General features: G+C 35.6%; 1 protein-coding gene across 2 annotated transcripts; it reads left to right on the forward strand.

Moving 5' to 3' along the window:
- Positions 1-2,833: 2,833 nt before the first annotated feature.
- Positions 2,834-13,830, forward strand: LOC114179285 (Zn-dependent exopeptidases superfamily protein). Of its 2 annotated transcripts, XM_028065560.2 has the most exons (21): positions 2,834-3,247; positions 3,686-3,771; positions 3,951-4,052; positions 7,797-7,903; positions 8,023-8,123; positions 8,218-8,305; positions 8,431-8,519; positions 8,629-8,768; positions 8,862-9,027; positions 9,162-9,285; positions 9,485-9,581; positions 9,861-9,990; positions 10,437-10,496; positions 10,601-10,719; positions 10,953-11,077; positions 11,365-11,589; positions 11,764-11,924; positions 12,188-12,351; positions 12,872-12,954; positions 13,249-13,334; positions 13,407-13,830. In XM_028065560.2, the coding sequence occupies exons 1-21, from the start codon at positions 3,038-3,040 to the stop codon at positions 13,548-13,550; spliced, it is 2,607 nt and encodes an 868-aa protein (XP_027921361.1). In that variant the 5' UTR covers positions 2,834-3,037; the 3' UTR covers positions 13,551-13,830. The 2 variants fall into 2 exon arrangements, with proteins under 2 accessions (XP_027921361.1, XP_027921362.1); XM_028065561.2 differs by lacking the exons at positions 2,834-3,247; positions 3,686-3,771 and adding an exon at positions 6,286-6,349.
- Positions 13,831-14,191: the final 361 nt, after the last annotated feature.

Consider the following 14,191-nt stretch of genomic DNA (forward strand, 5'->3'; position numbering starts at 1 on the left):
TTATAACTAAAACTAAAATATATATATATATATATATATATATATATATATATAAAATACATCCTATAGATTATTTATACTATTTGTATCATATGTGATCAACATCATCTCACCAACATAGAGTAACATCATTTGACAGAGACATTCCGGCTGTAATAATTTGACAACCCAAGACGAAGTTAGATCGACATGGACATCTCAACCATGACAATAAGATACCATAAAGTTGAAGGCACATATGAGCACTAAGCATAGCTTAGAAAGAGATTATGACAAAAGATGAATTAGCAAAACCCTAAACAAATTAAGAAAGGTAATAGGCCTGCCCAACTAGGAAAAAGTTCATGAAACTGCTATAAATAATACTATTCATGAGATAATTATTACACATATATTCTTATATTTATTATTACTATCTTATATCTTTGTGGACTGTAAGGCCCAATTATTTTCTGCCCTTTTATTTTAAGGGCTGCTATAATCGATTGGGCCTAAGGGCTGGCCCAAAGGGGGGGATTCAGACTTAATCTACCCTAATCTCACCCATTCTCTTCACTCTGCAGAAAACATAGCCGTCAAGCTCCCTATTTTCTTCCTCTGAGCTCTGCTAGGGTTTAACCCCAATCTCGATCCAATGAGCTCAGTTTCATGTTCTTGACTCATGTAAGTATTCTATGACTCATACACCTCTTTTCCGTTCGTAGGTTCATATTTCTAGTTAGGGTTTCGTTGTGAGCTTGCTTTAAACCTCGCTCCGCTATTCTTTCCAGCTCATTCATCTGTTCCTGGAGCTGTTGTGTCCCGCTGTTGGAGCTGAACTCATTTTCTAGCTATTTTTAGGTAAGGGAAGCTAGGCTTCTTGTTTTAATTCACTCTTTGCATGCTTGTGGTTTTGTTTTGTGTTCATGGTGATGGTGTGTTGATTATGATAGTGTGCAAATACTCTGGGTGTTGTTATGAACGAGTTACTAGTTGAACATGCGTGGAACGGTGGGGGGAGAACTGATATTCTCGCCCAAGCGAGCTCATCTCGCCTAGGCGAGATGAGCGGGAACTCGCCCAGGTTTCTGCTCGAGCGCTCGCCCAGGCGAGGGGCTATATTTTTGAGCGACGAACTGTCTTGCCCAGGCGAGACCGACTCGCCTAAGCGAGAGTTCGTGAATCCTTCCAGGAGTATTGTCGCAGTCTCGCCTAAGCGAGAGTCTGCAGCTTGAGCGAGAGCACTCCTCTCGCCTAGCGAGGACTCCCAGCTTGAGCGAGGCCTAGCTCGGGTTCTTGCTACTTTTCATTTCATGAATGTTATTGGTTGTTTGATTGACTAATTCATTGATTTATTATATAAAGGGAGTGGATATGCATGTACTATGTATGTTATGGGTGGGAACTAATGAGTTGGTAATGAGTTTGGCATGAGATATGATTGATGGTTGGCTATTTATGCGAAATGACATGTTAATGGTATGCATAGGAACTTCATAATTGGTTGATAAGGTATGAGTAAGGTTTGAGTAGGACGTAATCCCATGACCCTTGTAGCGGGGGCTCGTGGTGGTGCCTCATCATATGGACATAATTCTGTGGGCCCTTCTAGAGGGAGTCCATGGTGGTGCCTCAGCTATTAGATTTAATTCCATGAACCTCGAGGTGAGAGTTCATGGTGGTGCCTCAACATTCAGGACATAATTCCACGAGGATAACGTGGTGGTGCCTCAAGGCCAGGACGTAATTCCACGGAGGCCTCGTGGTGGTGCCTCATGAACGGACGTAATTCCACAAAGGCCTTGTGGTGGTGCCTCATGATACGTATCCAGATAGTCAAGTCTTGGTGTCTTATATAGTTTGGTACCTCTTGTGTGGATGTATGTTAATTATGCTTGACTATGAACTTGTATGTTGAGTGTTATGATATAAGAACCTTTTTAACTAGCTTACCCTTTGCTTGTTTATATGATTGTGTGTGGTTTCCTCCGTTGCAATGATCATCAATCTTATTGATGTGAGAAGATGTGATAGCCTCTGACAGTGGTAATGATAATAGGGATGTCACAGCTTGATGATTATGGATAGGTATCTGGCTCACTATGGAGCCCGCAGCTAAAGGAGTTTTATTAGTTAGATTCCTCTATTCTGGACAAGAACTTGTGTTACTATTGATCTATTGTACTTGTTAGGCAGTGTGGTGCCTCTTTTCTTTTGTTGTGAATATGGTTGGGGTACTGTGTACCTTCATACCCAAATTATCGTACTCTCTGGACATTTATGCATGTGGCGTTTTATTAAATTGGATTTATCTATTTAAATGGGACGTTACACGGACACCATCTCCTACCCATATATTGAAAATATCTTTACCTGATACATTTCATACTGTTTTGATATTTGGAAGAGAACATCTCGAATTAAAGAAGAACGCTCGAACGTGCTTGTTGTGAGACTTTTAAAGAATATATTTTTGCCAAATAAGAACACTATTAAATTAATAAATACTAAATTACCAAATATTAGTTGGAGTCCACTTTACTAAATCATTAAAAATTAAACGGCTGATAAAGTATTTTTATCGAGAATTCTCTTGTGAGAATTTCCAACCATTTTATACTCTATTCCCATTTTTGTCTCCACCTAATTTTAAATTGTATTTTAGTGACGTAATAATTTTCCCAACCGTGACGAACATATGAATCCTGGGTAGGCCCATAACCCATTAATGCAATCATTTCCAAGCCCAAAACCAAACTAACGTGGTGATTTTGGATGTTTGAAGTCAAATCACAACCAATGTCGCAGTGAGTCCATCGTTAAATACGAAACAAAATTTGTTGGGAAGTTCCCTCTCACTGTTATTGGTCTTAGCCTTGGGTGATTTATGTCACGCGCACACTGAAGCAAAGCAAAACCATTTCATCTTTGGATAATTTTATATAAATCATAGTTATACATTAAGTTAAATTTAATTGAAAGCATACGAACAGAAGCAAACAAGCAAACAGTGTCCACTTTCCATTTCTTTCGTTCCTCTGAGGAAACGCTGTCTGGCATGGCGTTCGGGTCTTCCGAGGATGTTTCCGCTATCAAATTATTGCTCCTTCTGGCGGTCATGTACGGACTCGTGTCGGCGCTGACCTACTCTGTTGTCCACTTGAAGTTCGTGAACCCTCTCGGGAACGACGCGCCGCTCGATCGATTCTCTGAAGGAAGAACTATACAACATGTTCGAATTTTGTCCCAAGAGATCGACGGTCGTCAAGTGAGCCAAATTTAATTTTTTTTTTATAATTTGGAAATGTGAAACTTTATCAGCGTTTTTTCGTCTTAATGATATTGTTTACAATTAGGGATCTTTATTGTGTGACAAGATAGCAATCGCTTTCCAGTAAGTGGAATCCATCGCTTTTTCGTCGCTGTTATGAATTAAGAAGTGCTGCTACTCGTACAGTAACTCGTATATAATGTAATTTGTATAACTATTTTTATTTTGAGAAGATATGTATTAAAATATTTTAAAATTCACTCCAAACATCATTTTTAATTCTAATTGGTTAAGAGTGGAATTTTTTTCACACTGTAGACACCTGTGAAACTTATCGTCTTAGTTGTAACTTTTTGTTGTACAGAAAAGATAACATTTTTCTTAGGAATCTAAAATGGTTTTATGAATGTTGACTTTTGGTGCATTTATTAACAGGAAGGGCGTCCTGGTTTAAAAAAGGCAGCAGAATATATTAAGGGTCAGTTGGAAGTACTAAAGGAGCGAGCTAGCTCCAATGTCAGGTTGCAATAGTACTTTTTATAATTATTTTATTATTATTTGTGACAATTCTTTTTTTCTTTTCCCTTGTTGGCCCACTTATTTGTTTTATTTAATACACGCTTTTAATGTATGTTTCTTTCTTTCTTTCCATCTTTCAATTTCTTGAACTCTGATTTTGTTTCCAACTTTTTACTCGCAGAATTGAGATTGACGAGACTACTGTAAGTGGTTCCTTCAATATGTTGTTTTTGGGCCACAACATAGCTCTTGGATACAGAAATCATACCAATATTATTATGAGGTACACTGGCAAATCAATATGGACATTTGTATTGGATTCAGATATGTGTATTGGGTAGGATATATGAATGGTATTCTTGTGCTATAGTTATCGCTTATGCTTCAAAGTTAAAGCAGTTTTAACATTTCATATTTGAATTTCCTTGTTTTAAGGGTAAACGTCCCTTAACACGCCTCTAGTTTTTCCATTGCCCACTTAAGAAAATATCCTCACTTGCAAATCACTATCTAAATTCCACTTATAGTTGATAGGTCACCACTTTGTTATCCAAACTGACCGACAAAGTTATACAACTGCTAGGAGTTAACTACTGAATTGAGCATAAACTAGACGAAAAATAAAGCTGTGGATGCCTTGTCAAGATCAATGCATGCAATTAAATGTCCACAATAGAAGGACATGCTGGAGTGGCCAGAACTGTGCAAGAATTGCAGCATGATTGGAAAGGAATAAGGAAAGATGTTCCGCAACTCATAAGCAAATGTTTCACATACCACAGCAAGCTGGATTTAGTAACACGAAAGCAATTCTATTTCGACTGTTTCCAATCACCAATAAAATTTAGGAGGACATAGGAGCAAAAATTTTCAACTGGCTTAAAATTGTCCTTCTACGACTAGGACACACTATCTATTAGTGATTATTGATCAATGTTTAAGGCCACTTAGCACAACCATGATGGCTAATAATTCTAGTTTGCCAATTACAGAGTAGGTCATTCACAATTGGCAGTTTATTGAATCATTTTCTCTCTTGTGGCTTATTAAACAATTACGGTATTGCTGATATTGGTTTTTACTTGGACCACAATGAGTGCAATCTTACCCTGTTTTTTCTAAACAATTACGGTATTGCTGATATTGGTCTTTACTTATACCACAATGAGTGCAATCTTACCCTGTTTTTTCTAACACTAGTTTTTAATTTTTATGTGAAAATTATACATATTCCTCCAGAAAATTCAAAGAAGTATTAGTGTCATCTGTTTCCCTTCTTACATTTGGTCCTCTCCTTCATCATATTTTCAGTTCCCTGCAATGATGTGAACTTCTTGCGAAGGAAGTCATAATTAGGAACATCATACTTCTTGAAGTGTGTTTAGGTCACATGGACTGCTTGTGTTATAAATGGCATTAATCCTGAATCAAAGTTGAGGGTTAAGTGACAGAGTTGAAAGGGTTATTTTAAAGGGTTAACTACATGGGATATAAAGTTTAATTGTCCCTTTGTTTAACTTACCTGAATGTTGGTTAACATTGAAACTGTTAAACTAGAGTTTGTTTTCTTAAGTTGGATTCATGTGGCCTTACATAATCCTTTTGGCATAGTGTAGTTTTTAAGTAGAAAAAATACCTTATAATTAAAAGTTAGAAGTCTTAAGTGATGTCTGGGCACCGACTGGGAATATGGCTAGAATATTTCTTATCAGGCTTGGGTAATCCTTGCCCTTGAGTTATGATTTTGGGTTGATCTATACTCTATAATTTTTATTATGGTAATTGGCCACTCTGGTCTTAATGTTGGATTTTCCTACTGATATCTAGTCTTGCAAATTTCCTGTTCTAAACATCCAGTTGTAGGGGTGTGAGCAGAGTTGTCAATAGCAGCGATTCTCTATTTGCACTGCCATAGCACTGCACTTCCAAATTTCAAAATAGCAGTTATCCGGCTATGTGCCCTATACTGCTTTTAGTGTCGGCCAGCCACTATATGCAGCTATGTGGGATCCGTAATTATGGGTTTGAGTTAACATGTCCATGTCCTACATTAGCTAGGATTATGGGAAGAATACTTCTTATAAGGCATGAGCTATCTTCTCCCCTCGACTTAGCCTTTGGCACTGAGTTAGGCCTTGGTCATTTCTATTAAGTAATAGGGCTTCCAATAAGGGGAAAAGCATTGAAAAAAACGTATTAGACAAGCTTGCTTTTTACAATCTGAGTCAGATCTATCAATGGGGTCACCTGCTAGTAACTTACATTAACATTGTGACAATCATACAATTAAGGAAGTTAAAAATCATACACCTAATAGTTTCAAAGATAAACACGTTCAGAGGTTAAATTGAAAAATAAATAGAGCTTCGTATATGGAATGGAAAATTTGAATGAAGTACATGTGGTGGTGGTAATCTAGATGTACCGTTCTTGCAATTAACAGTGGCATTTTAATGCAATCTCTCTTTGTGTTTTCTTTAATTTTATAGTTTTCTAAATGATACTTCTCCTGGCAGGCACTACGTGACCTGGAAAAGTGATATTCCATTTCTTAAACTGTAGAGTTGGAGTGAACATAAGGTAGGAACTAATATGACTCTTTTAATATAAATTAACAAGTTCATTGAAGAAGGGGGTTACAGAAACAGTATTAGTTGATAATTATGTTCAATCTCAAGATCTCTGAAATATGGATATAATGATTAATTATTGAACATGTTGTGTCAAGAGTCAAGACTATAGTGAATCATTTTTGTTCCTTAAGTGACTACATATATTTTATGTACATTATATAACAGAAGGTTATGTGAATGTAATACACTGTTGGACATGTGTTGCCTCTCTTAGTGTATTTGTTTTAATTAGACAATTGTTATTTCTGTTGTCATTGTAGTTTTGTTAGACTGTTGGTTAGTGTAGCGATTCTGTCAGACTATTGGTTTGTGTAACTGTTATGTTAGAAAGTTACAACTAACTTCTATTAGAGCTATGTATATATTCTTCTGATAACAGAGTCTCATTCATCTCATCTTGTATTTTTTACCCTTTTCAAAGTAATAAATCAGTGTATCAGTTTTCTATTACTGTGTCCAGAGCACATTGATTGTTTTTCATGGCTTTCATCAGAATTCTTGACGGTGATGTTTCTTCAATTTCAGTTACTGCTTCGGCATCTGATGCCGATAGCTGCTCCGACCTCTTTGATTCCGGTGGCTGCTCCAGCCACTATTTCTCATCAAATCACAAAAGACTTGATGAAAGATATTTTTGTTGTTGCAATAAAAAATTGAATCTGTTAAGAAAGCCTGTAGCCTTCATGTCTTTGTTGTTTCTTTTTCCTTTTATTCCTATGGGTTTTCTTTTTGAAAGTGATCGTGATCAAAATTACATCAATTCAGCGTATCTAGACTGTTGTTTAGTGTAACCGCTTTGTTACACAATTACCGCTAACTTGTAACTTAGCTTTGTATACAGTCTTCTGTTAATCTAGACTGTTGGTTAGTGTAACTGCTTTGTTATACAATTGCAACTAACTTGTATCTGAGCTTTGTAGACAGTCTTCTGTTAATTGAGTCTCATATTCATCTTGTATCTTTCACCCTTTCCATAATAAATCAGTGTATCACTTTTTTTATCATGTTAACATATGAAGAACTAAGCTGGTATAGGATCATCTCCAACAATTTCCAAGAAATAATTGACAAAACAAAAATTGCAGAATGGATCAGATAGGGATAAACTTCAATCTACCTTGATTAAATTCTCACCAAGTTATTGGACGTTTTGGTTGTTGTATATGAGTTTCCAATCCAAAGTGACAGGTCTTTTTCTACTCATCAATTTCTTTTGGTTGTCACATCAATCAAGGTAAATTGGAGTTTCTTCATCTTTGATCCCTTCTGTATTTTCTGTTTTGTCAATCGTCCACTGAACATTGTCGGAAATGATCCTGCACAAGGTTAGTTTTCCATCAATATAGCTGTCTGAGTTTAAGGAATATTGACTTCATTTTTTTATTTTACTGCAGGATATCATCTTTGGTTTCCAAAGAGACTGATCCATCAGTTTTAGTGAATGGACATTTTGATAGTCCCCTTGGTTCCCCTGGTGCTGGTGACTGTGGTTCATGTGTTGGTGAGTTGTGGGGACATTTGAAGTCATCATTGAATTTAAGAGAGATTATATTTGGGAATTCTGTACATTACCTTGAGCATTCTAAAACGTATTGTTTATCTTATTTCCCCCCTTTTCAGCATCTATGCTGGAAATTGCAAGACTAATAGTCGACTCTGGTTGGGTTCCCCACCGCCCAGTTATTTTCCTTTTTAATGGTGCTGAGGAACTTTTTATGTTGGTAGGAAGTTTGTCTATACAGGATAATGATTTATTCATGAGTGGATTTTACCATAATGAAACTAATGTTGTGTTATTTACTTCTAATGCTTAAGGGTTCACATGGGTTCATGAAGACACATAAGTGGCGTGACACGATAGGAGCTTTTATAAATGTCGAGGCATCTGGGACTGGAGGGCCTGGTAAATGTCATGCAAAATTTCTATTATTATTAGTAGTATAATGAGCTAATCTTTAGTGTCTCTCTCCATCAACTTATGATGCCATACATGACAATTTTACTGAATAATGTTGCTAAACATAACAGATTTAGTTTGCCAATCTGGACCAAGTTCTTGGCCTTCTAATGTCTATGCAGAAGCAGCAATATACCCTATGGCTAATAGTGCAGCTGCGGTTATGTTTCTCTTCTAACCTTCCTATATCTTTAATACTCTATGGTGCTGGTTGGCCATATTTTTTTGCATTACTAATTCAAACACGAATTTTCCATTTCAACATACAGGATGTTTTTCCTGTTATTCCTGGAGATACTGATTACCGGATATTTTCCCAAGACTATGGGAATATTCCTGGGCTTGACATTATATTTCTCCTTGGTGGATACTTTTACCATACCTCATCTGATACAGTAGAGAGACTGTTGTATGTATCTTACATACTTGATTTGGTACAAAATATTTGATTGAACTTTTATAATTTTGTCTTGCAAAAGTGTGTAATATAACTCTTTCTCAGGCCTGGAAGCATCCAAGCACGTGGAGAAAATTTGTTTAGCATAATCAAGACATTTACTAATTCTTCTAAGCTACAAAACACCTATCAGACAAATTATAGCGAAGTTACTGCGATCACATTCAATGATGAGCGGGCTGTATTCTTTGATTATTTCTCATGGTTTATGGTATGCACTGATGTTGGCAGAATCCTGCTTTTCCTAATGATCCGATACTCTTTTTGATAATCAAAGCAATATAATCTTCACAATTAGGCCATCTTTCTATTTTGTTGTCTTATATATCAGTGTTGGATTTTCAGATATTTTATTCCAGAAGGGTGGCTAAAATTCTTCACAGTATTCCTATCTTCCTCTTCCTTGTTTTTCCCTTTACACATGGTAGATCACATTCTTGGTCAGCAGCCTTGTGTAATTTTACAAAAGGTAGATTATTGCCTGGTTACTGTCATTTAATCTTTTGATATGATATTTCTAATTGGTCTCTTTGTTAATCACTTTAAATTTTTTCCTCAATGTTCCGTGAGTTCTTTTCTTTTTTTTTTTTCCCTTAGTTATTGTAGAAGAATTTAAATATTATTTGTTGACACTTTGAATAATGTTTTATAATTTCTTTGATATGCAGGTATTTTTATCCACACAGTAGGAATTATATCGGCAGTTGTTGTTCCTGTTGTGTTTTCTATCCTGAGATTAGTGTTGTCTTCTCAGACAATGAATTGGTACGTTCATTTAAAGTTAGCTTTTGGATTCGTGTAGTTTGTGACAGATTTTTTGTAGTGTAACTTTTGTTTTCTTGCAGTTAGTGCCAGAATTGTTTTTTATTAACCAAATGAGATTGAGAGAAGAAAGTATGATGGAGGTTCAATTTAATATTCACCAAGTAAAATGTGAAGATTTTGGAGTGGGTTTTTGTGGCCATTAAAGTAGCTTAGGTGTAATAATTTAAAATCTTAATGCATTTTCTGTAATCATGTGTTAACAAAATTGATAAAACCCAGGTTTGCTCATCCATACTTGGCTTTCCTGATGTTTGTACCCTGTGCACTTACTGGGCTTTTAATTCCAAGAATTATCTGGAGACGCTTTCCACTTTCTCAAGACGTTTCAATTGTCAAGACATCTGAAGAGGTATTGTGGCATATTGAAATGGGTTTAACAAGTCTATTCTGATCCGTGTCTTCATAGTTTATTTTTTATGAAATGGACATTAATAAAAATCAAGATCTGACTTTATTTTGTCAAACTTGTTACGTTAACAAAAACACCATTGTGTTTTTTAAATTTACTTTTTCCTTTCATGATAAAAGAAAAATTGCCAGACATCTACTTTGTTCTTGATTCTGTCAGTTATCAAATGAAATATATTGCCTGATAGAAAGACTTCCGACATCCAACAATATTGTCTATAGAATTAGGTTATCCACTTTGGCTTGTGCTGTCTTCATGCATGATCTTTATAAATATGACTTTGTGTGGTGTTCTGAATTTGAGCATATTCTTCAAGAGTGATTTCAATTTGTCTTGTTGGTGGAAGTCCGAACTGCCTAACTTTTTTGTTTGACACAAATCGGCAGGCGCTATCTGATGAAGCAAGCTTCTGGGGAGGATTTGGATTCTATGCCATATTAACTATGGTGTGCTGATTTAAAATACAGCCAGACAATATGATTCTTTTTCCTCGTGATTTAATGTATTCTCTTGAATATTTGGCATGGCTAAAACAATTTATTAAAAACAGGCTTATCTTGTAGCTGGGCTGAGTGGAGGTTTTGTGACATTTTTTGTGTGCGCATCCATGCTTCCTGCGTGGATATCCTTCTGCCTGGCAGTCAAATTCTTTGGACAACGGTCACTCAGGTTGATTGTGAATACTTATTTAATTGTAACCACCGCATGTACTACTTTTGTACAGATAAATTTGTGTCTTGCTTGATCTTTGGTCTTACGGCCCCCAATGTCATTTTACTCCCTTCACGTATAGATTTGTTTTGCATATTCAATGTTGTTATATGCATGCTATCATCTAATATTATTTCTTTTGGCAAGTGTTATTCATTTCTGTAATCCCTTTATGTTCTTTTGCTTTCCAGGTCAACAATGTTTTACATATTACCTCTAGTTCCATGCCTTGCATATTCTGTTTATTTTGGTGGCTTTCTTGTTCAGTTTCTGATAGAGAAGATGGGAATGATGGGTTCTCTTCCTCTACCATATGGTTAGTTTATACACACACACCCCTCATTAATTAAATTAATGTATTATAGATTGCCCTTTTTAATGTCTAGTATGATAAATAGACCATTGAGATGGAATCACTAAGCTTTATGCTGCTGCATTTGAATAAGTACATTTATAAGAAATGTTTGTTTAAAATCAAATGAAGTGTATATATGGGCTATCTTGCCGGAGGTTTCCTTTATTGGAACTCATCATTAATAGTATTAAAGCCAGCGATTTCACAATGCTCAAAATGTATGCAGCCTGACCAAATCTTTGTTGCAGGGCACTATGTTCCTGATATTATTGTGGCTGCATTAATTGGAATTGTGACTGGTTGGTGCACAGGCCCTCTAATGCCCATATGTGGACATTGGTTAGCCAGGTCATCCATCTTGCAATTTCTGCTTCAGCTTAGTGTGTTTGGTTTAGCTTTATCATCTCAGTTTTTTCCTTACACCACGTCTGCACCTAAGAGGATTGTTTTTCAGCATACTTTCCACACTGCAGGTATTGATTACCAGAAATGGTTGCCTTCTGTAGTAATGAATAAATCTTGTGAACATAACGTGTTATTTAAGTTCCTCTAATTCTTTTCTTTTCTATTATCATTGTAGCACTCCAAATATCCTTTTATTCTCTATTTTTTATCTAACTTCTAGCATTTTTCCTGTGATTTGGCAGGCCCAAGTCAGATTCTGGAATCCACTTATGATTTTTCTGTAACTGATTCCAATTCTTTACTTTTCCTTTTCAAACACTCACCTGAAGTGGCAAAAGAATTGAATGTTACTTCAGAGTTTTCATTTGAATCTGCATCAAAGTCTAAACGCAATGATTGGATGGTATGTTGGATGCCGATTTTATTATTTTCATCCTTTCTCACCAGCACTTTTTCATCTCACTTAATTCAAAGGGGAAAGAGTGAAACAATATTTTCGTGCACATTTATTTTTATTCTTAATCTATTTAATTAATGGACTTCAAGGTTGCGTCACATTCTTCAGTTGCAAAATATTGAGTTAATGTTAGCGGTTAGATTACTTATAAGAACACATTAGTATATGTTATGATTTGCCACTGCTATTTGATCTCATTCTCTTTGCAGGCTATTTTTCCAGTTTCTTTTCTCTTTTCAAACAGTCTGAAGTTCCCTGCACAAAAAGATGATATTTTGAAACAGTATGAATACTTTCCAGAATTGTCTATTCAAAATCCATCACTAAATTCTGAGAAAGGACCAAGAAGAGTTCACTTGGAGCTTTCTTTAGGGTAAGTAGATCATGTTGCTTGCTACTAGCGTGGTTAATCTACCTAGTAAAAAATAGAAGTTATGTTCCATATGATTTCATGTTTTTCTTTGTGGTGGCGTAGTGTGGAAATCTTGATTTAGTTGCTTCAAAACCTTTCTCATGTTGGTAGCATACAATAATAGCCAGTGCGTGAGAATTATTTCAGAGATTCAAATTATGATGTTAGTTGGATTACTGGTCTATTTTTATTTTATTTTTTCAACTTGGTTCGTTCTTACACATGTTTGTCTCCTTGGAGAATGTACTAATAGGGAAAAACGCTGTGATATACTCTGTTATTTGAGTCCATATAGTCTTTCTTTTTGCAGATATTATGTGATCTTTTTCCCTACAAAAATAAATTGCGTAACTTGTTTTAGCTGAAATTTGTTTTCTACACCACCTTGTGTTAACTGAAAACAGTTTAAGAAAAATTAAATATGAAAGTACTTAACTTTACTCTTTGTTTTCATGTATAACTGGATTTATTTTCCTTTTAGCTCCTTGCAAGAGGTCTGGGTTGCGGTTCTCAACATAACTGGTCCTTTATCAAGTTGGTCATTTGCAGATAATCTGCTTCCAGGTATGAAAACTGTTTACTTTAGGCTCAAAATTATTGTTACCTAATCACCCGAATCATGTCAAAAATTACACCATCCACATCATAGATGTCCAGTTACAAGCTTTACACTTGAAATATCTTGATGTGAGGAAAGGTGTTGAAAATCTTTGATTAATGTGACCATAACAGTAATGTATGAGTGGAGGGCAACACTCATTCCAAAACTAGCTTTTGAGTTAAGTTAGGTCCAAACCCAAAATTCTAAGAGTTAGGTGATATCTTTTCATTGCCTAATATAGCTTGCACTTGGTACAGGAACTGAAACCTTTGGTGGTGGTCCACAATCATATATATGTCGTCTTAGTGGTCCTAGTGATGGGAATTGGACCTTCTGGTTAGAGGTAAAATTTGATGCTCTTTTAACTTCTCTTTACTATAACAGTGTAACTTACTATTTTGTTTGATGATGCCAGGCTAACAGCTCTGAAGCATTAAGAGTGGACGTTGCAGTTTTAGACCAAAAGTTGGTTGATCCAATGAAGAGATTGAAGGATCTTTTCCCTGACTGGGTTGATGTTACGGCCTATTCAAGTTTTATGTCTAGCTATATCTTATAATTCTTAATAAACAAGTCTTGAAGGACAATTTATTTGTTTTAATACCACATTTGTATAGACTAGCCTTAGGAATTGATGTCATAACTGATCATTTAGTATGCTAATCTCATTTTCAGCGTAGAAGTTTATTCTTTACGCAAACGTTCTTACCAAAAAGAAAAAGAGTTGCATGGTATTAATAGATGCAAAACCAGAACTAAATTTTGATTCTTGATTCTAAATCTGGACTGGGGCATCAAGTTTAGCGAATACTTATAATTATTATTGATACTTTTCAGAAGATGGATGTTCATCGTGCCTTTGTCCTCTTCTTTTATCTTTACTTTTAAATAGTATCTCTGCAAATAGCATTTATACCGAAGATTGGAACTTGATTTTACAGATGAAAGTTGCTTGCGTGCTTGATTGATATACCTTGGCGATCATTGCACCTAATTTATATACCAAGCCTAAGGACTCAGTTTTTGGAAGAAAAGGAAGAAAATTTAGCATTTTTGACTAAATGCTGCCGTTGTCACTGTATGAAACTAATTGGCAAATCAATATCTAGTAGCGGTATACAACATGTGGAGATTATGATGGTACATGGAATTCAATCCAAAGTCAGTTCAATCAACTTCCATCTTTTGTATCATTTTTTG

The sequence above is a fragment of the Vigna unguiculata genome, chromosome 3 (assembly GCF_037176805.1).
Source record: "Vigna unguiculata cultivar grain cowpea cultivar isolate G323 ecotype 2 chromosome 3, ASM3717680v1, whole genome shotgun sequence".
Lineage (NCBI taxonomy): Eukaryota > Viridiplantae > Streptophyta > Magnoliopsida > Fabales > Fabaceae > Vigna > Vigna unguiculata.

Excerpts from the sequence above, each read along its gene's own strand:
- LOC114179285 (XM_028065560.2), top strand. The coding sequence starts at position 3,038 with ATGGCGTTCGGGTCTTCCGAGGATGTTTCCGCTATCAAATTATTGCTC. Across the intron at positions 8,520-8,628 it reads TGGCTAATAGTGCAGCTGCG|GATGTTTTTCCTGTTATTCC; the intron begins GTTATGTTTCTC and ends TTCAACATACAG. Across the intron at positions 12,955-13,248 it reads TGCAGATAATCTGCTTCCAG|GAACTGAAACCTTTGGTGGT; the intron begins GTATGAAAACTG and ends CACTTGGTACAG.